The 23,199-nt window shown below is 39.2% G+C and overlaps 1 protein-coding gene across 2 annotated transcripts in view; it reads left to right on the forward strand.

The window, feature by feature from the left end:
* The window catches only part of beta4GalT7 (beta-1,4-galactosyltransferase 7), a 100,508-nt gene that overhangs the window by 746 nt on the left and 76,563 nt on the right, over nucleotides 1-23,199 (forward strand). For both annotated transcript variants that reach the window (XM_067143143.2, XM_067143142.2), the window contains exons 2-3: nucleotides 15,439-15,659; nucleotides 21,924-22,147. In XM_067143143.2, the coding sequence (XP_066999244.2) occupies nucleotides 15,439-15,659; nucleotides 21,924-22,147 (445 nt within the window). The remainder of the gene's footprint in view (nucleotides 1-15,438; nucleotides 15,660-21,923; nucleotides 22,148-23,199) is intronic.

Consider the following 23,199-nt stretch of genomic DNA (forward strand, 5'->3'; position numbering starts at 1 on the left):
ACTGTAACTCTCCAATATTTACCATTGTTCCTCTTCTGTAGAGGTATGTGAGAACAGAGCAGTTTTATCTTTCCTCTTCCTTCCTTCCTTCCTTCCTTCCTTCCTTCCTTCCCCTTGTCATCACTATTGTTTTACTTTTCTCTGTACTTACTTTCATCCCAAATTTTTCTATCTCATAATTCCATCCATCTACTTGTTTTTGCACTTCTGTTTCATCCTCACCCCATATCACTATATTATCTGCAAACAACATGGCTTTTGTTGCCTGACTTCCCAATCTCTGTTTAATGTTCTTATGAATTTCATCTATGACTATGATGAATAGTATGGGGGATAGTACACTTCCCTGTCGGAGACCATTTGGTATAGTTCCAAAAATCACATAATGTCATTGTCACTAAATCTTAAAACAAGCTTACTAGACATCTTGCTTAACCAAAGCCATGTGGCTCACGACTGAAAATCAAACATATTTGATCTCTTCAAGACCAAATCTTGAGCTGCTTGACTTCATAGGCAAGCTTACTACACCACGTTCACATGAGTAGTGGCTTACGAAAGCGTAATCGACTCAAGCGTGGCACGCCCCAGGGGAACACGGCATATTGCGTAATTGTCAATACAGATCCAAAATTAATTTATTTCAAGGACCTAAGTTATTAGCATGCATTTAAATTCTAATACAGTACAACTAATATGTATGTCCATTTAATTTTATTATCTCTGGCCCCCTGAGCCACCATTGATTTAGGGCTGTCACCCAGGTGGCAGATTCCCTATCAGTTGCTTACCTAGTCTTTTCTTAAATGACTTCAAAGAACTAGGAAATTTATGAAACATTTTCTTTGGTAAATTATTCCAATATCTAATTCCTCTTCTTATAAATTAATATTTACCCCTATTTGTCATCTTGAATTCCAACTTTATCTTCATGTTATGATCTTTCCTACCTTTCAAAGATCCACTCAAGCTTATCCATCTACTGTACCAATGTCACTCCACACCACCTTTCCACTGACATCTTGGAACATACTGCTTGGTCTAGCAGCTCATCTCCTTACTCCCAAGTTTGCAAAAAATTTTGCAACATTGTCATGGAGAAGAATGGCGTTTCAGATCAGTCGCCAGCATTGTTTGTTGCGATGCGCAGCTTTTGCTTCATCCAAAAGGCGACAGTAATAGGCTGCATTAATTGTCCTTTGTTCGTGAAGAAAATCCACCAGAAAAACGCCTGCGAAGTCCCAGAAATAGGTTGCAAGCACCCTTCCAGCACATGGGTGTGTTTTGTCCTTGACCAGACCTACTTCATCTCTTCGCCGCCACTCCATGCTTGCTTGCTTGCTTTGACTCTGGGGTGTAATGATGCACCCAAGTTTCATCACAAGTCACAATACCGTACGATGCAAGAAATCCTCTCCTTCCTCCTTGTAGTGATGCAAAAGTCTCTGACAAACTTCCTGGTGTAAAGTTTTTTGTTTGAGGTTGAGGAGACGAGGAACCCACTGGCAGACGATTTTCTGAAATGGAGTTCATCTCGCCGGATGATGGTTTGAACACTTCCGTGACTTATTTCTAGGCTGAAAAATTTGCGAAATTTTTATTCGCTGATCTTCACCAATAATGTCTTGATATCGACATTGTTGTCTGCAGTGATGCTTGTCAGCGGTCTCCTTTCATGAGGTTCATTTTCCACACCTCTTCCTGCCACAAACTCATGCCCACTCATGCACTCGAGTCTGTGAAAGTGTTTCTTCCCCAAACTGAGCGTGGAGCCATCTCAAAATATTGGAAGGTTCGTGCCCTCTTCTGCGAGAAATTTGATAATGGTGCGTTGTGTGCAACAGATGTGTGCACCTCCTGCTCACTCATGGCATACCGAAGCAGCCCAGCTCTCCACCATCTTTCGCGCGCGCAAACCCTTTCTCCAGACACCCCCACCAACATCCTGGCAAAGCCCCGCCTCAGAATTATTACTAACAGCAGCGGTACATTCAAATTCCCATTTACCGGGTGAGTTGGCCATGCGGTTAGGGGCGCTCAGCTGTGGGCTAACATCCGGGAGATAGTGGGTTCGAACACCACTGTCAGCAGCCCTGAAGATGGTTTGCTGTGGTTTCCCATTTTCACACCAGGCAAATGCTGGGGTTGTACCTTAATTAAGGCCACGGCTGCGTCCTTCCCATTCCTAGGCCTTTCCTGTCCCATCGTCGCAATAAGACCTATCTGTGTCGGTGCGACATAAGTCAAATAGCAAAAAAAAAAAAAAAAAGTCCTGCTTATATTTGATCCTCCTTCGTATTAATTGTTGTAAATGTTAGTACTTTGCCAGGATTAGTAACCCCCTCTACCTGGACATTAACCTTACATCCAGCTATATTTACATACTGCTTACTGTATAATTCTGACTTCTGTAAGTCTTCACTTATACACTCCCCTTGTTCACTAATGATCCCTTAAAGTGCTAGGTATATCCCTCCATTTTCCTCTTAATTTATTTGACTGCTAGTTATGTTTGCCACCATATTACCCTCAGCTGACTTTTTTTTGCTAAATTCAATTTCCTTTCACAACAATTCCTAACTCATTGTAACTTGCATCTTCTTCTTAATCTCTTTACTTCTTTGTTATAATATTGTGGGTCTTTGTCATAACTTACCACCTTTTTCACACTCCTGTACAATTGCTTTAAATTCATCCCATAGGCTGTTATAGGGAGGTACATTCATGGAAACGGGGTGAATAGGGAGCATAGATGGCAGGACAGGAAGCAGGAGGTCAAGTGATGATGACATAACATTGTTAGTGTTAAACTGTAGAAGTATGTAAAGAAAGGAGTAGAATTAAGTAACTTAATTGATATATATTTACCAGATATTGTAATAGGAATTGAATCATGGCTGAGATGTGATATTAGGGACGCAGAAATTTTCTCACCAAACTGGAGTGTTTATCGTAGGGACAGGTGAAAGAAGAATTTGTAAGCTACGAGAAAGTTAAAGATTAGAAACATGAAATTCTAGGTGTAAGACTTATCTCTAAAGGTAATAGGCAACTGGGAAGGCTGGCACTGATGCTGGTGTAGAATTATTTTATAAGATAATCAGCTATGTAGGGAATGACACAGAAAGGATTGTTATTGTAGCAGGTGATCTGAACTTGCCAAATGTTAATGGGGAGGAATGCGAATGACAGAAAGCATGACCAACAAATGGTGAATAAGTTATTATTGGAAGTCCAACTGAATCAGAAAGTTGTAGAACCGACTAGAGGGGAAAATATTCTAGACGTGATGCTGATTAAACCAAATTACCTCTATAAAGGAACTAAAGTGATAGATGATATAAGCGATCATGACAATGTCTCTGTTGTAGTTAAAAATAAATGTGATAGAAAGGAATGTCGTAAAAGTAGGACTATTCAGCAGTATCATATGGTAGGTAAGAGAAGCATGGGAAATTTTAAAAAGCAATGGAAAATAGAAATAAAAATGTAAACAGTAATCTCCCAAGATCTACCCTATCAAAAGCCTTGGATAGGTCAATAGCAAAACAGTCCACATGGCCTCCTAAATCTAAAATATCTGCTATATCTTACTGGAATCCTACAAGTTGAACATCGCTGGAACAAACTTGATCCTAAACCTGAACAGTCTTCTACCAAACCAGTTAGTCATTTTGCAAACGTATCTAATATAATCACAAAGAATGTTTTCCCAGAGCTTACAAACAACACATGTCAAGCAGACTGGCCAGTAATCATCCACTTTATGTTTATCACCCTTTCCCTTGTACACTGGTGCTACTATTGCAACTCTCCATTCATTCATTTGGCATCACTCCTTCATACAAACAGTAATAAGTATTTCGGATATTGCACTACATTCCAACCCATTGACTTTAACATAATCCCAGAAATCTTATCAATCCCAGTTGTTTTTCTGGCTTTCAACTTTTGTATCTTTTTGTAAATGTCTTTATTATCATAGGTAAATTTCAATAATCCACCAGTATGAGTCACCTCCTTTATCTGGATATTTATTTATTTATTTTTTTATTTTATTTATTTATTTATTTTAATTTTTTTTTTTTTTTGCCTTCTGTAAGTCCTCACAAATACACATCCGTTGTATGTTAATGATACCTGGAACATCCTTCCTGGAACCTGTTTCTGCCTTAAAGCATTTACACATATCCTTCCATTGCTCCCTAAAATTTGTATGGCTACAAATTATCTTTGCCATCATGTTATCCTTTAGCTGACTTTTTAGCAAAAACAATTTCCTTCAATCTCTTGTTACTCCCGCAACAATTCCTAACTCTATTCTTGTCTAACCTGCACCTCTGCCTTAACCTCTTTATTTCCCTGTTATAATATAATGGATCGTTACTATTCCCTACCACTTTTTAAGGTACATACCTGTTTTTACACTACTTAACAATTGCTTTAAACCCATCCCATAGGCTGTTTATGCTTTTATTTACCATTTTCCATTGATCATAATGTCTTCCTCCATAGCGTAACAGTTAATGTTTTTAGCTGCTGTCAACATTATGCGTTTTTTGTACTCAGCCCACATTCTTTACCATGAAGTGTGACTGGATGGACAACGATGTAGTAAGAGGTATTCTTTAATTAGATGATTGCAGGTGGCACGTATCGTCATTCACCACTTCTCTAGACTACAGTAATCCTAACATGGACTTCTTTGATAAGTTGACCTTCTTCAGCAGTTATAAATCCAAGATATTAAACTTTATCATTTACAGTAAATCCTCAATATTGACTAGAATTCTTCCTATTCCTTGTGGGTCTGACATATGTATGGTTTTCTTTTTGTTGAGGCCCTAGCTGTCCCTGGGTTTGGCATAGGAGAACAAGCTTGTTTTTGGAGACTAGCATGACATCATCAACATAGAGAAGGGTCTAGGGCATCAGGCAGTGCAGGTCTACTATAACAGTGTCCTTCTCAGTGATAAACAGAAGTGGTGATATAATCAAGCTGTGATGGATGTCAAATGAAATATGAAATTTATCAGAATCTTCTGCAGCGGCTTGAACATAGCTTTTTGGCACTACTTAAAGCAGCTATTCCTAAGTGATAAAGTGCTTCAGGGCTCAAAATTGTCAGAAATACTAGCAAAATCAGGTTATTTGGTACATGATCGAAAGCCTTCTCAAGTTCCAGGAAAGCAAAATGGAGTGGCTTGTTCTTCTCATTGTGTTTCTTAACTAGGAGCCATGCAGCATGGAGTACATCAGTTGTCCTGCAATTCTCCGCAGACCGAGCGAGTTGACTGTGTGTTTAGGGTTACATAGCTGTGAGCTTGCATTCAGTAGATAGTAGGTTCAAACCCTACTTTTCGCAGCCCTGAAGATGGTTTGCTGTTGTTTCCCATTTTCACATCAGGCAAATGCTGGGGCTGTACCTTAATCAATCAATCAATCAATACTGATCTGCATTTAGGGCAGTCGCCCAGGTGGCAGATTCCCTGTCTGTTGTTTTCCTAGCCTTTTCCTAAATGATTTCAAAGAAATTGGAAATTTATTGAACGTCTCCCTTCGTAAGTTATTCCAATCCCTAACTCCCCTTCCTATAAATTAATATTTGCCCCAGTTTGTCCTCTTGAATTCCAACTTTATCTTCATATTGTGATCTTTCCTACTTTTATAAACGCCACTCAAACTTATTTGTCTACTAATGTTATTCCACGCCATCTCTCCGCTGACAGCTCGGAACATACCACTTATTACACGTGATAAAATTCATTTTTGGGTCCGTATTGAAAATATTTGTATTAAATAACACTTGCATGTTTTAATATTCATCCACCTATACAATACAATTTTTTTTAAATTAGGACATTGTCCTTATTAAAATTGTTGACATGAAATTAGTATATTAGATGGTACATGTTTCGCCCATCAATGGTGGGCACCATCAGCCATACTTTCTACCTTAGAATAGATCAGGTACCTGATTGGAAATAATCTATGAATGCTGTTAAAAACTATGTTGTATAAAGTATATTGGAGATTGTTAAACAACTATTACAATATGAAATGTAGTATGCTGTTATTTGACAATATTAGTGATAATATTGGAGTCTAAAACATGGCAGTTGTTTAAGGATTATGACATAATAAAAGATATTACAATGAAGATAAAAATCAGAAAATACATTCCATTTAGTTGTCAAATGGCGTGCCGGGCTGAGTGGCTCAGACGGTTAAGGCGTTGGCCTTCTAACCCCAACTTGGCAGGTTCGATCTTGGCTCAGCCCGGTGGTATTTGAAGGTGCTCAAATACGACAGCCTCGTGTCGGTAGATTTACTAGCACGTAAAAGAACTCCTGCGGGTCTAAATTCCGGCACCTCGGCGTCTCCGAAGACCGTAGTTAGTGAGACGTAAAGCAAATAACATTATTATAAAAAATAACATTATTATTCAAATGGCGTATTGTTAAAAAAAATGTTTATGGAAAATTAAGCAATGGTAATGGTTGTTGGTTCTTGCAGTTAATAAATGTTGATTTTCATTTATTTGCTTATAGATTTCGAAGGGTTGTTTTTATGGCCTGGTTCCTTTTGAGATGATATTAGTTGGAAATGTTGGTGCCGTAGGCTGTATTGAAATCTTTGTAGGCATCATTAGACCATCTTCTATGATGTGGTAAGAGTTTGTGATGTTGCTGTTGAGCGTGTTGAGCTAAGCATGTTAGTTGGAAGGGAACGTTGTTGTCATTTGGAGATTAGCCAAAGGTATGATGAGTTCCCTTCGATCGCTGAGATGTTAGTTTATGTTGAGAGTTTTAGAGTAACTGAGTTACTGACCTATCCCATCGTCGCCATAAAACCTATCTGTGTTGGTGCGACGTAAAGCTCCTAGCAAAAAAAAAAAAGATTATGCTTTAGATTGTGCATATGCTGGCCTACCACGGAAAACCTGTTATATTTTATGGCATTAGAGTAGAACGTAGCCCGGAAGGCGGTTTCGTTGCGCAGAGAAAGACAGAAGTATGAGGTGCTGTGATGCCAATTTGGCTACTCATAACAACACGAATATATAACATTTTTTTCATCCAGTTATATCTTGAATTCCAAAGCGATGAGCTATACTTTTCGTGGGCTTAAATGTTTCCTGAAAGTCTAAATTAATTTTTAACTTCAAACCCCAAGAAATTGTTGAGGAAAATTTTCGAGATATTAAGGAAGGTAAATGGACGGGACAGTTTCAGTGCCATAGGATATTCGCCGTTTTTATACATATCAAATTTTGTAGTACGCAGAACATTTTTATTGAAATCACCGAGCTCCGTCACTGTCTTAGGGTTGTTCCGTGGCGACCTGAACACTGCATTATTTTTATTTCCGAAGCTTGTTTTATCCTCTGTACTGTTTGCAGGCCGATACCACACGCGAGTGCTGTCTTCTTTTGAAGCGTGGCAACATTGCGTTCCTCACCTTCTTCGCCTATGAACGCCTGCTGCTGTATGCTTACCAAATACAAATACACTTTAAATACTATTTCCCTCGCCTGTCGATGGAATACTTGTCATTTTGCTCTTCCTGGATCTATCGTACACATGCAAATAGTTCCCTAAATTCGTTGATTATGATATTTACAAATAAAACTCGAAACATTCACTCGTGACCCGCACAAACAGGCACCTCTTACTGAAATTATTCTATTGGCTCAGCGAAAAACACATCACACTACAAAGCGCGGGAATGTTACTGCCCAACCCTCTTGAAACCGCCTTCCCGGCTGCGTTCTACTCTAGTATGTTCTGTGTATCTAATTTTAAAGTTTCATCCTGTTTGACCTAGATATGTGCACCCACAGTCGTTACATTTAAATCTATACACACCCAATTAGGAATATGGGTTCGATCTATTGACAGAAGCTGAATTAGGCAATACATCAGTATTATTATTATCGGTACGAAACAAAACCCTGACATTATGCTTCTTAAAAATATTAGTAAACTTATATGTATCCTTGTTATAAGTAAATATTGCAAACGCCTTTTGATTAGGTATGTCTTTGAGCAAAGTGGTTTGTAAATGGTATCTAAACTTGTTGATGATACGTTCAATAAGGCATTCACTAAAACCATTAGCCTTAGCCATTGAACGAATTATGTTAAGTTCTTTATTCAAATTAGCCCGTTCTACTAAACTATTGTATGTAGAGTATTTTTGATTCTGTGGGTGCTCTGAGTCTTGTCTAATAGTAACTGCCGTTTGTGTAGGCTTTCTAAAAATACTGTAAGCAAAAGAAGAATCTGATCTGTTGATTTCTAAGTCTAGAAAATTAATTCGCTCATCCCATTCTTATTCAGTATCAAACATTCTGAGCTGTTTAATCCCTCTGGCTTATAATCGTGGTGTAGTGTCTAATCTTTACTCTGTAAGACATCGTTCTTTTATTATATTTATCCTGTTCTAATCTATAGGCTAAATCCATCTTTCTAGCACTTCCCCTATTTCCTTCTTTATCAAGCCCATTTGGCTAGATCCATTCACCAAGATATTCAAATTTATCTGATCTCTTGACCTTCCCATACTTCGTTTCCAGATGCTTTTCTTGATTATGTTTGTATTATATGTACTCTGTCTTTTCATATGAGTTCCGGAGTTCTGCTTTCTCTGCAATTTCTTGTAATTTTTCAAGCATTATTTGGGCTGCTTCATTATTTCCTGCTAACAAAGCCATGTCATCAGCGAATGCTAAGCAATCCACCTTCACATTTTGGTTCTTTGTTCCTAAATAAATTCCTTCTATATCTTCTTCTTTTATGGTTTTCCTCCAAGTTCTCACTACTTTTTCCAAGACAATGTTAAACAAAATCGGTGATAATCCATCACCTTGCCTGACTCCTGTCTTAATCTCAAAGGAATCTGAGATTTCCTCATGAAATTTAACTGTGCAGATGGTTTTCGTTAGTGTTTGAGTTATAATTGCCCTTGTTTTATCATCAATTCCAAATTCTTCCAAAACATTGAAGAGTGTCTGCCGGTCGAAGGAGTCATAAGCTTTTTCGAAGTCTACAAACATAACCACCATATTTTTCCCTCGTATAGCTCTAATTCTCAGGATACTTTTCAGAATAAATATCTGTTCCATGCAGGATCTTCCCTGTCTAAAGTCCCCTTGATATTCATCTATTTGATGATCTACCTGTTCTGCTATCTTTAGTAGCCTTGGACAGTACTTTGTAAGAAATAGGTAACAACGAAATTCCTCGATAATTGTTTGGGTCAGTGCGGTCTCCTTTCTTATGGGTTGGGTATATAAGGGCGCATTTCCAATCCCTAGAGATTTTTTTTTTGCTTTCCCAGATATCAGCGATTAAACAGCGTAAGTTTTCTGTTGCCCTGTCTCCACCACTTTTCCACATTTCAGCTACTCTCCCATCTTCTCCTAGTGCTTTGTTGTTTTTGAGTTCATTGATGATTTTGTGTCCATGAGACTCGGTGGTTTTGAATGTGGATTCATCTGCATTGGCTTCTCGAAATTTGGTCTTTCCAGTGGTTCCTCGCAGTTTAAAAGGGGTTTCAAAATAATTGGCAAAGGTGGCAATTCTCCTTGTTACTCAGTGCTAATGTACTGTCCTCTCTTTTAAAACAGAAACTTGGAGGTTGGTATTGTTGTAGTTATTCCTTAAAAGTTCTGTAGAATTCTCTAATGTTATTATTCTTGAAGTTGTCTTTTATACTTTCTAACTGGTTTTTATCATATTGTCGCTTTTCTCTTCCGATGGTCTTGGCAGCGATTTTTCTTTGTTGGCTGAAGACATCCCAGTGTTCTATCATTTGTTTGGAGTACCATCTCTTCCATGTTTTTAGTGTCTTTTCAAGTGTGTCATCACATATCTTGTTCCACCATCCGTGTTTTCTTTTCCTTTTTCTTTGGCCCAAGTTTTTGGCAGCTTTTGTTAATGATTCTCTGATTTCTTCACAATTGTTCATCTCCAACCTTGATAAATTGTCTTCATATAAAATTTTGTTTTGTTCGAGAATTTCTGTGTCGATCCTTGTCTTCTTCTTATCTCTCTTCTGATGTCTATTTGGTTGAAATTTTACTTTAATTTCTGATAGGAAAGATAGCAATATAACATTAGTAAATCTTATGACCCTGGCAGGAAAGGTGAAGGAAGTAGTAGATTTCATGGAGAAGGTGGGAATGATGCGGCTGAGTGAAGTGAAATGGAAAGGTGACGGAAGGAAGAAATTGAGGAAAGGATACAGATTATACTGGAGTGATGGCCAAGAGGCAATAAACGGAATGGGACTAATCATTTCAAAGCAATTGGAGGAGTATGTTGAAGTGGTAGAATGTGTGAGTGACAGAATAATGAAGATTAGACTAAAGATGAAGAATGAAGTGATGGACTTCATACAAGTGTATTCACCACAGACGGGAAACAGGGAAGAAGATATTGAAGGATTCTTGGAGAAAGTAGAAAGAGAAGTTTCGGGCGTGGAAGCGGTTATTATAGGAGATCTGAATGCACAGGTCGGAAACGAGAAACAAGGAAAGGAAGAAGTGATTGGACCATATGGATGTGGGAAAAATAATCACAAAGAAGAGGAACTAGTGGATTTCTGTGAATGGACTTACAGTGGGGAATACATGATTTCGAAGGAAAAACAACAAGAAAATTACGAGATATGGTTGGGGTGACAGGAGAACAAAATCAGTAATTGACTACTTTTTGGTGGAAAGGACAAATCGCAGGAAGTTGACGGAGGTTAGAGAAAGCAAAAAAAAAAGTATGGAAATTGAAAGACAAAAATGTACAGGAAGATTTTCAGGAGATATTGAAGCAACAAATCCCAGTTACTGAAGTGGAAAATGTAGAAGGGGAGTGGGCCAATTTTAAAAAGGCATTTGTTAGTGCAGCAGACAGTGCTTGTGGCAGGACATCTACAAGAGTGAAAGAAGACACTGCAGTGGTATGAGGAAGTGAGGAAAGTGGTGAAAGAAAAGAAGACAGCCTGGCGAGAATGGAACTGAGATCAAACAGAAGAAAGCAAAAGGAAGTATCTCAACAGTAAACAGAGATGTAAGAAGGTGGTAGGAGAAGAAAAGAAGAGGAGTTGGGAAGATTTTACACAAAAAATGGAAGCGGATGTAAGTGGCAGTAAAAGTATAAGAAGTAAGAGGGCAGAAACAGTTACCACAAAGCTAGTGAAAAAAGGAAGGTGGGGAACTGTTAACGCACCCAGAAGAGATAAAGAGAAGATGGAAGGAGTATTTTGATAAGCTATTGAATGTGAACAACTATACAAGAGAGATATGAATAGAAGCAATACAGTGTGAGACTCAACAACAGAGGATGATATAACAATGCGGGAGGTGGAGTTAGCACTACAAAAGATGAAGGTGGGAAAAGCAACAAGGATGGATGAAATCAGTGTGGAAATGAACAAAGCTGCTGGACTTGTTGTTATGCAATAGTTGTACTGACTACTAAAATGTATGTGAAAACACAAATGTGTACCAGAAGACTGGAAAAATGGGATAATAATATCAGTGTTTAAGAAAGGAAGTTTGTAATAACTATAGAGGAATTAGGAATTACACTTGTATGACAATAGTTAAAATACTGGAAAGTACATTAGAAAGAAGGATGAGAAGAAAGATTGAAGAAGAGTTACAAGAGGAACAGTATGGCTTTAGGAGTGGAGGATCTACAGTGGACCCAATCTTTAGCATGAGACAGCTGATGGAAAAGAACTGGGAATATGGAAAGGACCTGGTCATGACTTCCATAAAGGCATATGATAGTGTACCCGGAGAGAAGGTTTGGGAAACCATGGTTAAAAAAAGACTCGGAAGAGAAATGTTAGAAATGGTGCAAGTGATGTACAACAACTGTGTTAGCAGAGTACTGACCCCAGTTGGAAAGACAGAATGGTTTAAGAAAAGACTGAACTAAGACAGGGGAGTGTGCTGTCATGTCTTTTGTTTATTATGGTCATGGATGAAATTGTAAAGGAAACAAAGGAAGCCTATGGAGATAAAGAGATGAAGATACTGCTATTTGCAGATGATGATGTGATCTGAGGAAAGGGCAGCAAAGAAGTGCAACAACAACTAGATGTACTGAATGAAAAAATTGAGAAGTATAGCATGAAAATCAATGCAGAGAAAAGCAAGACTATGGTGATGTTGAGAGGGGAAAAGGCAAGGAAAGGGCACCGTGAAAATTAGAAGGCAGAGTCTGGAAATTGTAGACAGCTCTAAATACCTAGGAAGTGAATTAATGCAAAATACTAGGGTAGACACGGAGATTAGCAGGAGGGTACAGCAGGGTGATGCATTCTACCAAAGTGTAAGAAAACTTGTTTGGAGCAGAGAAGTACCAAGGAAAAGTAAAGAGATAATGTACTAAATGTACTATGTACCTATACTGACTTATGCAGCTGAGAGACTTGGACTTTGACTAGCAGGTAGGAGAGTAGAATTCAAGCCAGTGAGATGAAATTCCTAAGAAGTATGATAGGAAAGAAAAGGAAAGACAGAGTGAGAAATGAAAATGTTAGGAAGGAAGTTGGGATAGGAAAGCTAAATGAGAGAGTTGAAAAGAATAAACCAAGGTGGTTTGGACAGGTAAAGAGGGTGAAGGAGAATAGAATTCCAAGACAGATGCTGGAGGCAAAGTGCAAGGGTAAAAGAGCAAGAGGAAGACTTAGAACAAGATGGATTGAATCAGTGAAGAGCGGCATAAGAAGACGAAATTTAGACTGGGACAAGATCGTGGAAGAGGAATGGTGGAAGAAAAGAGGAAGATGGAGAAGTTCCATAAATACCCCGACCTGGCAGGAGCTGGATAAGGGGAAATGATGATGATGATGATGATGATGATGATGATGATGATGATGATCTGATAGGAAATGGTCTGTTTCAGTATTCAGACTTTTACATACTTTGACATTCACAGTATCCTGTCTGTATCTGGTTGTAATTGCAACGTGATCAATTTGAAATTTGCCTAACATTGGATTGGGGGATATCCAAGTTTTCTTCTTCTTTGGGAGGGTTTTGAAATGTGTAGACATGAGTTTTAGATTAAAGTGCTTACAAAAATCAATCAATCTTTTTCCATTTCTGTTTGTTCTGTTATATGCAGGGTATTCTCCAACAATCCTTTTGTATTTCTTTTCTTTCCTATCTGGGTGTTGAAATCGCCAACCAGAATTTTAACATTTCTATGGGGAATTTTAGATGTCCCTTTTTCGAGTGTTTCCCAGAAATCTTCTACTTTCTCTTTGTTCCTTTTGTTGTCTTGGTTTATGAGAGCATGAGCATTGATAATTGTGTAGGTTTTGTTTCCAGATCTGAATGATAAGAACAAGGTTCTCTCAGATGGTGAGCTGAAGTTTGCGATTGAATCCATTATAGTTTTCTTGACCACGAAAGCTGTCCCTAAAATCGCTGTCTCTAAAATCGGTAATCTTTCTTTCAAGAGTGTGTACCTGGGTTTGCCCTTATATATTCTAAAACCATCAGACGTCAATGTCTCCTCATCCAGATATCTTGTTTCTTGTAATGCCAGAATGAATATGTTTCTTTCCTCCAAAATTTTTGTTAATAGTTTCAGTTTTCTTATTTGACGGAGTGTATTGATGTTTAATGTTCCAAGCAAATGTTTTCGTTTAGGTCTTATTTTTTCTGATGAGGTTCTAGGAAGCTCTGATTCTTCCTGACGTGACATTCTGGGCTCTCCAGAATCCAAAGGCCAGTTGCACCCCTTTTCGTGGTGAGGGATTTCCGTTTCCGGCTGCCGCCTGGAGTAGTTGTCACCGAAGACGTTTCCATCTTGTTAATTGTTGAAGTCATTGAGAAAATGGGAGATCCTGTTCTCTAATATAGAACTGAGGTTGTAAGCCCCAGAACCCTTTTCTCTCAGGGTAGGTCCCCGAGTCTTGATAATCTCTTCTCTAACCACAAGGCAGTGGTCTAATTAATCGGCCTTAGTTGGGAAGGGCTGCCTCTTCCACCAGTTCCGCCGTACTGACAATCATCATCTCCGCCTTCACTGTCGTTGAGGTTTGTACAGGTAATATTGTGGTAGTATGTAGAAAGGAGGTGCTGGATAATAGGACACAGATGAATGCAGATGGAAACAATACAAAACCATTACATCCATTGTAATGGCACCTGGAAGTATAAACTCTATGTCCTAGGCAATACTGTTGAGAGCATGTAGAGTGCCCGTCTTCTTCATGGTTTACTGGGCGAGTTGGTCGTGCAGTTGGGAGCATGCAGCTGTGAGCTTGCATCCTGGAGATAGTGGGTTCAAATCCCACTGTCGGCAGCCCTGAAGTTGGTTTTCCGTGGTTTCCCATTTTCACACCAGGCAAATGCTGGGGCTGTACCTTAATTAAGGCCATGGCCGCTTCCTTCCCATTCCTAGGCCTTTCCTATCTCATCATCGCCATAAGACCTATCTGTGTCGATGCGACGTAAAGCAAAATAGCAAAAACAAAAAAAACAAAAATCTTCATGGTTTCCATGGCATTAATGGTAAATTAACAAGATGGCTGACACGTAGGGTAGAGATGGTAAACAAATACACCAAGTGCCTCTCTGCGTAGTGTTATCTATGGACTGAATTGTAGACAAAACAAAATGGCTGACACTTACGGCACAAAGGATACATAATATTTGTGCCAAAAATCAACATTAAATGATATCAGATTCACTAGACAACACTAGCACACACTCAGTACACGTTATAGTGTCACAAACACTGCCAGGAAATCATAAACGAATCACAGTACCTTCTAACAGGTACGACACCAAAACTATACACATCCATCTACCGTCATCTACCCCATTATTATTATTCCTACGTAATTTTCTTAGCCTTTTCTTAATAACATATAGTGACAGAGAAATTAATGTTTTGATAGTGTGTTGACATTTGTAGTTCGTTCTGTCTCAGTGTGGGTTGTTGTTTGTCAGAGCTCTTTCCCTGTCTCGAGTAGAGTCTTGCTTGTTCTCTAATTTTGCTTCTTTAATTGTTGTTATAGTCCTAATTTTTCTCCATTTTTGTTATCATTCTGTATAAGGAAAGAGCGTTAGACATTAAGCTGATAGATTTTGGCTCATATGCAGTTGCTCAAAAAAAGAATGAGCGTGTGATATTGTCACTGAAGATGTTATCAAACTTATTTTAATTATTATCAAAATATAATTCACTTCCCATGCAGATACAAACCCTGTGGATACCCATAACAAACAATGCCATATATGTATAGGTTCAATTGTTTCTGAGAAGTGTGCCTGCAAGTTATACAGTACCAGGCATTCATTCTTTTTTATTTTTGAGCGCTGTAAACGGATGACACATCTGATATTATGTTTAATTCATTTTGTCTTTTGAAAATATAGTGTGTGAATTAATAATTCTTTTATTTCTTTAGATGACTGCAAATGTATTAATGAGAAGTATTTGATAAACGCTGACACTCACAAGGTATTAAAAAATCTAAAGGATGGTGAAGATGTTCCTCCATCACAACATAAGTTAGCTGTACTAGTGCCATATCGAGATAGATTTGAAGAACTCCTCATTTTCGCTCCACACATTCACAACTTTTTACTCCAACAAAATGTTAATCATCATATTTTTGTCTTAAACCAGGTAAGTACATTATTATTTTTTATAATTATAAAAAAATATTAGTTGAAAATTTTTAAATGCTGTTTCTTTGTTTTGCCTTCTAGTTAGATAATAAAGAATATCAGAGCCTTTTAAGGTTGTTTTTTTTTTCAGTACCAGTAAGTGAATGAATAAAACTTTATAAAGTTAGAAAATTTCTTTTCTGTTTAGTGATGTTCATGGTACGATGTTCCTGTAATAATATTTTAGTTCATGAATGATGGATGGTAGTTGAGTGATGTAAATAGTTCCCGAGAGTTGGTATATCAGTTACTATGGATTGAGCATTCAAATGTATTTTGAGTTGTTGGCCACTTCAGTGCAGGTGGGTGACTACCCAATCCACTGATAGCCCCTACATCAGTAGAGTTAAATCCTTCCTAGAATTGTGTGTAATTGCTAACCAGGTGCAGTCCTTGTGAGGCAGACCCTTTGACAAAGGTGGGCAGTGAGTGCTGTATAAAGGAATCTGCATGTTAGTGTGGTGGAAGTAGTGTTGTGTGTGGTGTGTGATTTGAAGGGATCGTGGGGACAGCACAAACATCCAGTCCCCAAGCCAAGGAAATTAACTGTTCATGATTAAAATCCCATGGGAAACAAACTCGGAACCATAAGGCCAAAAGTTCAAGATGCTGACCAGTTAGCCACAAGTTAAACTCTTTCATTTTACAGAACCCAGGGCTCTTCTGGTTCAAGTTAGTGAAGTAGAGAACCAACATTATAATGTGGTGCAGCTGGTATCAGTGAGCCCTATGGAAAAAAAAAGGAAGAACATAGAATTGACTGTCCCAGAAAACAGAATGCAACTGGAGATATTTCGGTATGGCAAGAAGTAAAAGAAGAGTTTTTAACAGGTGAGAGAAAGGGTAGGGCAGAATGTAAAGTAGGATTGATCATCATGAAAACTACTGTATAACATGCAACTGTTTTGAACATAAATGAATTAATGTTGTAAGTAGAATTGCAGTTGTCTGGCCCTGCGGTGTGGGGAGCAACGCGTCCGCCTGTCACCCGGCAGCCCCAGGTTCGATTCCCAGCCAGGTCAGGGGTTTTTAATTGTGAATGATTAATATCCCTTGCCTGGGGACTGGGTGTTTGTATCGTCCTTCATGTTCCTTTCCTCACATTCAACATTCTACACTTCCACAAATTCAATTATACACAGGTTCATATCATATGGTGCAAGTAGGGGCAAAAGATCTTTATAGGCTGAAGCCCCGAACAAATAGCATTTAAAAAAAAAAGAATTGCAGTTTTTAGGAATCCATACTTAGTCTCAGAGCTGATGAACATGGATTCATTTGAGTGATTAAATGAGCATCAGAAACAGTCATATCATTGATTGATTGATTGATTGATTGATTGATTGATTGATTGATTGATTGATTGATTGATTGATTGATTGCATGGGTGATTTCAATGCAAGGATTGGAAATAGAACAGAAGGACTTGAGTGGATAATGTGAAAATGTGGGGAAGAGATCCAAGTAGATGGGAATGTTTTTCTGAATATTTATGCTAGTTTAAGGTTAGACGTTGCATATACTTTCTTCAAGCATTAAGTCATCCACTGTTACACTGAGGAGAGTTAGACTACCAGATTGGTGCTAGACTCCATCAACACTGACTTTGAATTTGGGAAAGCTATGTAAAATGTTCATGTATTCAGAGGTTTCCCTGTAATATAGTTACAAATAAAACAATACTGGTACATCATCAGGCTGGCTGGGAGTTCAGGATGACCCAATTAGTACACACACATACAATTATATTTGAGGATGAATGACAACAGTTGCTGAATTAGTGGTGATTATAAAGTCTCTGTCCTCACAGTAGGTAGTCCTGCTCACTGCCATTACCTGAGATGGCAGTAATCTTGATTGTCAGCTCACCTCCCTTTCACTTCGCCTCACGCTCATTCGGTTCACACAGCAGCTGCTTGCAAATTCAAACACAGTCTCTTAGCAATCACGACGCATCATAACTGTTCCTTGGCTCGACTCCAAACGAATAAGGTAACTCATACAATCAACACAGTCATTTCACTTAACTCACAGTCAACATGACTGCTCCACTGAGCAAACTACTTAACACTGACAATATTAAACAGTGGTGACATAACAGCAACAACTCAACAGTGCTAACCAGCCCTACAATACTCCTCACAGTGACGACAGTTAGCACTGTTCCTATTCAACTCACACCAACTGTTCCATACACAGTATTCCACTCAGTACTCCAGCAACACTCCAGCACGACGATACTCTGATACTGACTCTGATAGGACACCCACCACATACTCGACACTCCAACACAACAACAACAATTAATTTGCTGGAGCCCTGTATTTACATCTGGGGTGACGAGGTACTGGAATCTTGGAGTTACGGCTAGAGAGGGAATATTCACCTTTCGAATTCCAGAAGGTCTGCGGAGAAAGCAGATGGAAACAATACATAGAGAAGCCGGCACATCATCTGACTGGCTGGAAGTTACCCGGCCTGGCTTCCTCATCCCTTTCAGGAAATACTAAAGTGAGCTTTCAGAGGGCTTGCATTGCCTAAGCACATAACATTGCTCCCCTCTGAGAGCTGATCATGCCAATCAGTTGTCTTCTTCAGCTGTTTCTCTGTAAGGTGCCACTTGGTCTAGTTCTCTTCCAAACAGCAGCCTTGCTGGGGTGCATCCAGTGGTCTCTAGCAAGGTTAATAGAGAACAGTAAGGTTAGTCATTCCGCGTTACGAGCTGCCATTGGCTGTCGCTGTGACGTCACCATGGAACATCGCTGGTAGCCGCTGACGGCAGACTGTATTAGCGCGCGGGTAATGTTTCACATTTTAATAATATACCAAAGTGATATTTTAGAATTTTTGAACGTCATACAATGTATTCTATAGAAACATACATTCTGTACAAGATAAAAGTACGTATAACATCGTAGCGCTGCAAAATAAGAGGTACTTAGAAGTGCACGATATGTTAGGTTTAAATCAACAGATTCGGGACAAATAAGACTATTTTTATTTACTGTTATTCACTCTTACCTCAGTGAAGATGATGTTGACGAAATGCATGGAATCTGCACCTCACTCTGACTGACAGATGGGTTTTGTTTTATATCACAAACGCTGTTAATTTGTTCAACACTTCACGGTGAAAACTTACAGGATACATTGCGATATGTAATAACTTCAAGTCTTGGAACACTAGCACCAAATAAACGGTTTGTCTTTCTTTCCGTTAACATAAGTCTAGAAGAGTATCACAGTCTACTATATTCACTATCTATCCGATTTTCATCAAAAGGGCTACAGTTCGAATCGTAGTCAATGGAAGCGAGACAGGGTATGAAATAAGTTCTTTTCCGAGTTCTGCGCAGAAGGCAAAGGTCCCGTGGCTTTGCACACGAAGTTTAAAACAACAAATACAATGGTAACGAACATTTCTTGACATTTACTTTGTTGATAAATGCCACATTCTCGTTTTTCGCTTACGGGCAGCCTCTTTGCCGGCTGAGTGGCTCAGACGGTTGAGGCGCTGGCCTTCTGACCCCAACTTGGCAGGTTCGATCCTGGCTCAGTCCGGTGGTATTTGAAGGTGTTCAAATACGTCAGCCTCGTGTCGGCAGATTTACTGGCACGTAAAAGAACTCCTGCGGGACAAAATTCCGGCACCTCGGCGTCTCCGAAAACCATAAAAGTAGTTAGTGGGACGTAAAGCAAATAACATTAATTAATTATTACGGGAAGCCTCTATTTTTTTATTTCTGTTTTGCAGCCAACCAACGCAAATGGAGTAAGGTTCAGATCTTAGCACATGATTTCAAGACTTGTGGATGGACGTCAGGAAAACGGCTTTTCAACTTCACAAACATATTGTTCACAACTTCTGGTTCCATGTTCAAATATGTTCGTCCGTGAACTTCAGCAAATATCAGTTCAAATTTAGTGATAATTTCCATAAAACTATCGGAAGGGACGAGCAAACCTCCCCGAAACAGCACGTGTACCCACCCCAGACTTGGGTCATCAGGTGGTATCAACAAATCTCCTGTAGGCGTGCCCAGGGACCTGTCAAAAATTCGGCAGCGATATGCGATGAACCCTGCAACGATTTTGAATCCCTCCAGACTACAGTCAGTATTTTCCTGTACGGATAGATCATCACTATCAACAGCTGGCAATTCAATGTCATTAATATCCTTGTCACCCTCAGTCATCGCCAGAGCTTGTCATATCCGGAAGGATGTTGCCAAACATAGCCGATGTAACAAATTCTTCTCCTTCGGCAGGAGCTACAGGTGACTCATGGGAATGAGGAATATCGCTGGAATTGGCTCGTAACAACAACAGTCTGATGCTATTTTTCACATCAGGTGGAGATGGATGATCGTAAAAATGCCCAAGACCTCTTAGGCGCGAAAAGAAATTTTCCAGGCAATCTTGATTCTTGAGAATGTATTTAATAATAATTAATGTTATTTGTTTTACGTCCCACTAACTACTCTTTTACGGTTTTCGGAGACGCCGAGGTGCCGGAATTTAGTCCCGCGGGAGTTCTTTTACGTGCCAGTAAATCTACCGACTGACGTATTTGAGCACCTTCAAATACCACCGGACTGAGCCAGGATCGAACCTACCAAGTTGGGGGAGAATGTATTTAATGCCGAAAGATTCCATGTATTTGAACAGCACAAACGAAAAAAGAAACTAGGTCCTCTGACACTCTTTTAAACACCCACACACTTTAAAGGTAAACAAATACATCCGATACATGTGATAACTGAAGAATTTGCCTTGATCTACCCTGGTCCCGCGTGGCTAGCTGTTCCACCGTGACGTCATGCGCTAAGCGAGGAAAATGCAACATCTTCTGCGCACGGCTGAGTGCACCCCCCCTGGTCTCTAGCACTGCAGACCAGTACACGAAGAGGAATAGGTGAAGGTGACAATCTCAATCCGTCTAAAATGCTCTCTGACGGCTGTTGAATCCTGTCCTGTTGAATCACTCCACCATTCCATCTGATTGGAGATGTACAGGCGGTGGTCCTGGTTTTCTGGATACCCAGCAACCGGCATAGATTTTGGAAGACTGCTGACTTGAAGTTTCATCCTGGTCGGAATGTAGCTAACTCACAGTCAGCATGACTGCTCCACATAGCAAACTACTTAACACTGACAATATTAAACAGTGGTGACATAATAGCAACAACTCAACAGTGCTAACCAGCCCTACGATATTCCCCACAGTGACAATAGTTAACACTGTTCCTATTCCACTCACACCAACTGTTCCATACACAGTATTCCACTCAGTACTCCAACACGACAATACTGTGATACTGACTCTGATAGGACACCCACCACATACTCGACACTCCAACACAACAGCAACAACAATAATTAATTTGATACACTGTATCTACTGACAACCTAATTTGCGAGGGCCTCCACCTCTATAATTGCTAATGTAACACTTTAATACTCGTCTGGTGAAACAGCAAGACTCAAATTCAGTTCACCTTTCATTAGAACACTTTGTGGAGAGTGACTGAACTGTAATATGTTTTCTATGTTCATTTTTCTATAGACTATTTTAATTAGTTCTATTTTATAGTTTTTGAGTTTTATACATGTGTCTAGCTGAGGATAACTCAAATGAGGCACCTTCAAACACCACCGGACTGAGCCAGGATTGAACCTGCCAAGTTAGGGTCAGAAGGCCAGCGCCTCAACTGTCAGAGCCACTCAGCCTGGCTTTGTAGGTTGAAATATGCACCACAGTAAGACTGAGAGGTTCTGTCAATCATTGATCTGGGATTTAAACATATTGTACATATGATGCAGAAGTGAAATTGGTGTCAACATTGAATTTGTGGGTTCTGATCCAGTTCTAAGAGAGTCTAAGATAATTAGTCTTACTCCGAACCTTCGGAATTGAGCATTGTAGTATATGGAGAATCAGAATTGAGCATTGTAGTATATGGAGAATCCTTTGTATTGTATCTCTGAAGTTTCGGTGTATAATATTTTAAGGTACTTAGATGCATCAGCCTCAGCATATAAATTCCTGTGTGACAGAATTCCAGCACAGGACTGTCTTCTACAGTTTACTGCCATTGATGATTCAGAACACCACCATTGTTTTTATTGTACTCATTTATTTATTGTAGATTAATATTCCACTGTAAAGAAAATTTTAATGATCTATTGAAGTAGCTGTCTTAATTTTCTTTCTTTTTTCCAGGTTGATCATTATCGTTTCAACCGTGCCTCACTAATAAATGTTGGTTTTCATGAGTCACACTCAGATTATGACTACATTGCAATGCATGATGTTGATCTACTACCACTAAATCCGGAACTCCCATACAAGTATCCTGAACGAGGTCCTTTCCATGTGGCATCTCCCCAGTTGCATCCACGATACCACTATCCAACATTTGTGGGTGGAATCCTTCTAATTAAAAGGTAATTTAGATTTCCATTAAGAACTTCATGTTTATTTGCTCTAACTAGGATAATTCCATATGTACTTTGTCTTACCAAAGACCATTTTTCATAATTCATTCAGTTTGTGTAGGTAATGAGTGAGTTGGCTGCACATTACAGTTCATGCAGCTGCAGGCTTGCATTCAGGAAATGATGTGTTCAAACCCCACTTTCAGAAGCCCTGAATTTTCCTTATTTTCACACCATGTAATGCCAGGACTGAATGGCTCTTACCTTCCTAGTCTTTGACCTAACCATCTACCAGATAATTCGGCATAATGTAGATTTGTTCTTGAATGTCCTATAGACAGAGAAAAAACAAATTCAATACAAGCATCAGAAATGTCAATGACGATTCAGAACAACATCTTTCCTTTTATTGTGTTAACTTACTTACTGTAGATTAATATTCCACTGTAAAAGGAAATTTAAATGAAGTATATTTATTCAAATATTGATTAGTGAAGTAATCATATTTACAGGTTAACAGGATTTTAAATGAAGTTTATAGATCTCTTTGTGTGGTTATGAGGATATTTAGGGGTTGCGGTAAAGATGTAAATGAGAGAGTGTGTAAGTCACTGGTAAGACCCCAGTTAGAGTATAGTTCCAGTGTATGGGACTCTCCCCAGGATCACCTGATTTGAGAACTGTAAAAGATCCAAAAGAAAGCAGCACAATTTGTTCTGGGGGATTTCTGACAAAAGAGTCAAGTCAAAAGTCATCTCTGTACAGGCCTTGAAGGCCCTTGGAGGGGTGGAAGGTAAATGCTTCCACTATCCATAACCTCGGCACTTGATGGGGTAGAGTGGTTAACTCTACGCCCGGCTGCCTTTGCCCCCAGGAATTAACCTGGTACTAATTTTTGGTGTAGGCTGAGTGAACCTCAGGGCCATGTGCACCCACGAAAGTGTGAATCTTGTTTCTTAAATTTTACAACTTCCTGGCGGGGATTCGAACCCACGTCTTTCCGGGCGAACCGAGCACGCCTTAACCGCCTCGGCCAGGCAGCCCCTGACAAAAGAGTAGTG

Source organism: Anabrus simplex, chromosome 3 (genome assembly GCF_040414725.1).
Source record: "Anabrus simplex isolate iqAnaSimp1 chromosome 3, ASM4041472v1, whole genome shotgun sequence".
NCBI classification, from domain to species: domain Eukaryota; kingdom Metazoa; phylum Arthropoda; class Insecta; order Orthoptera; family Tettigoniidae; genus Anabrus; species Anabrus simplex.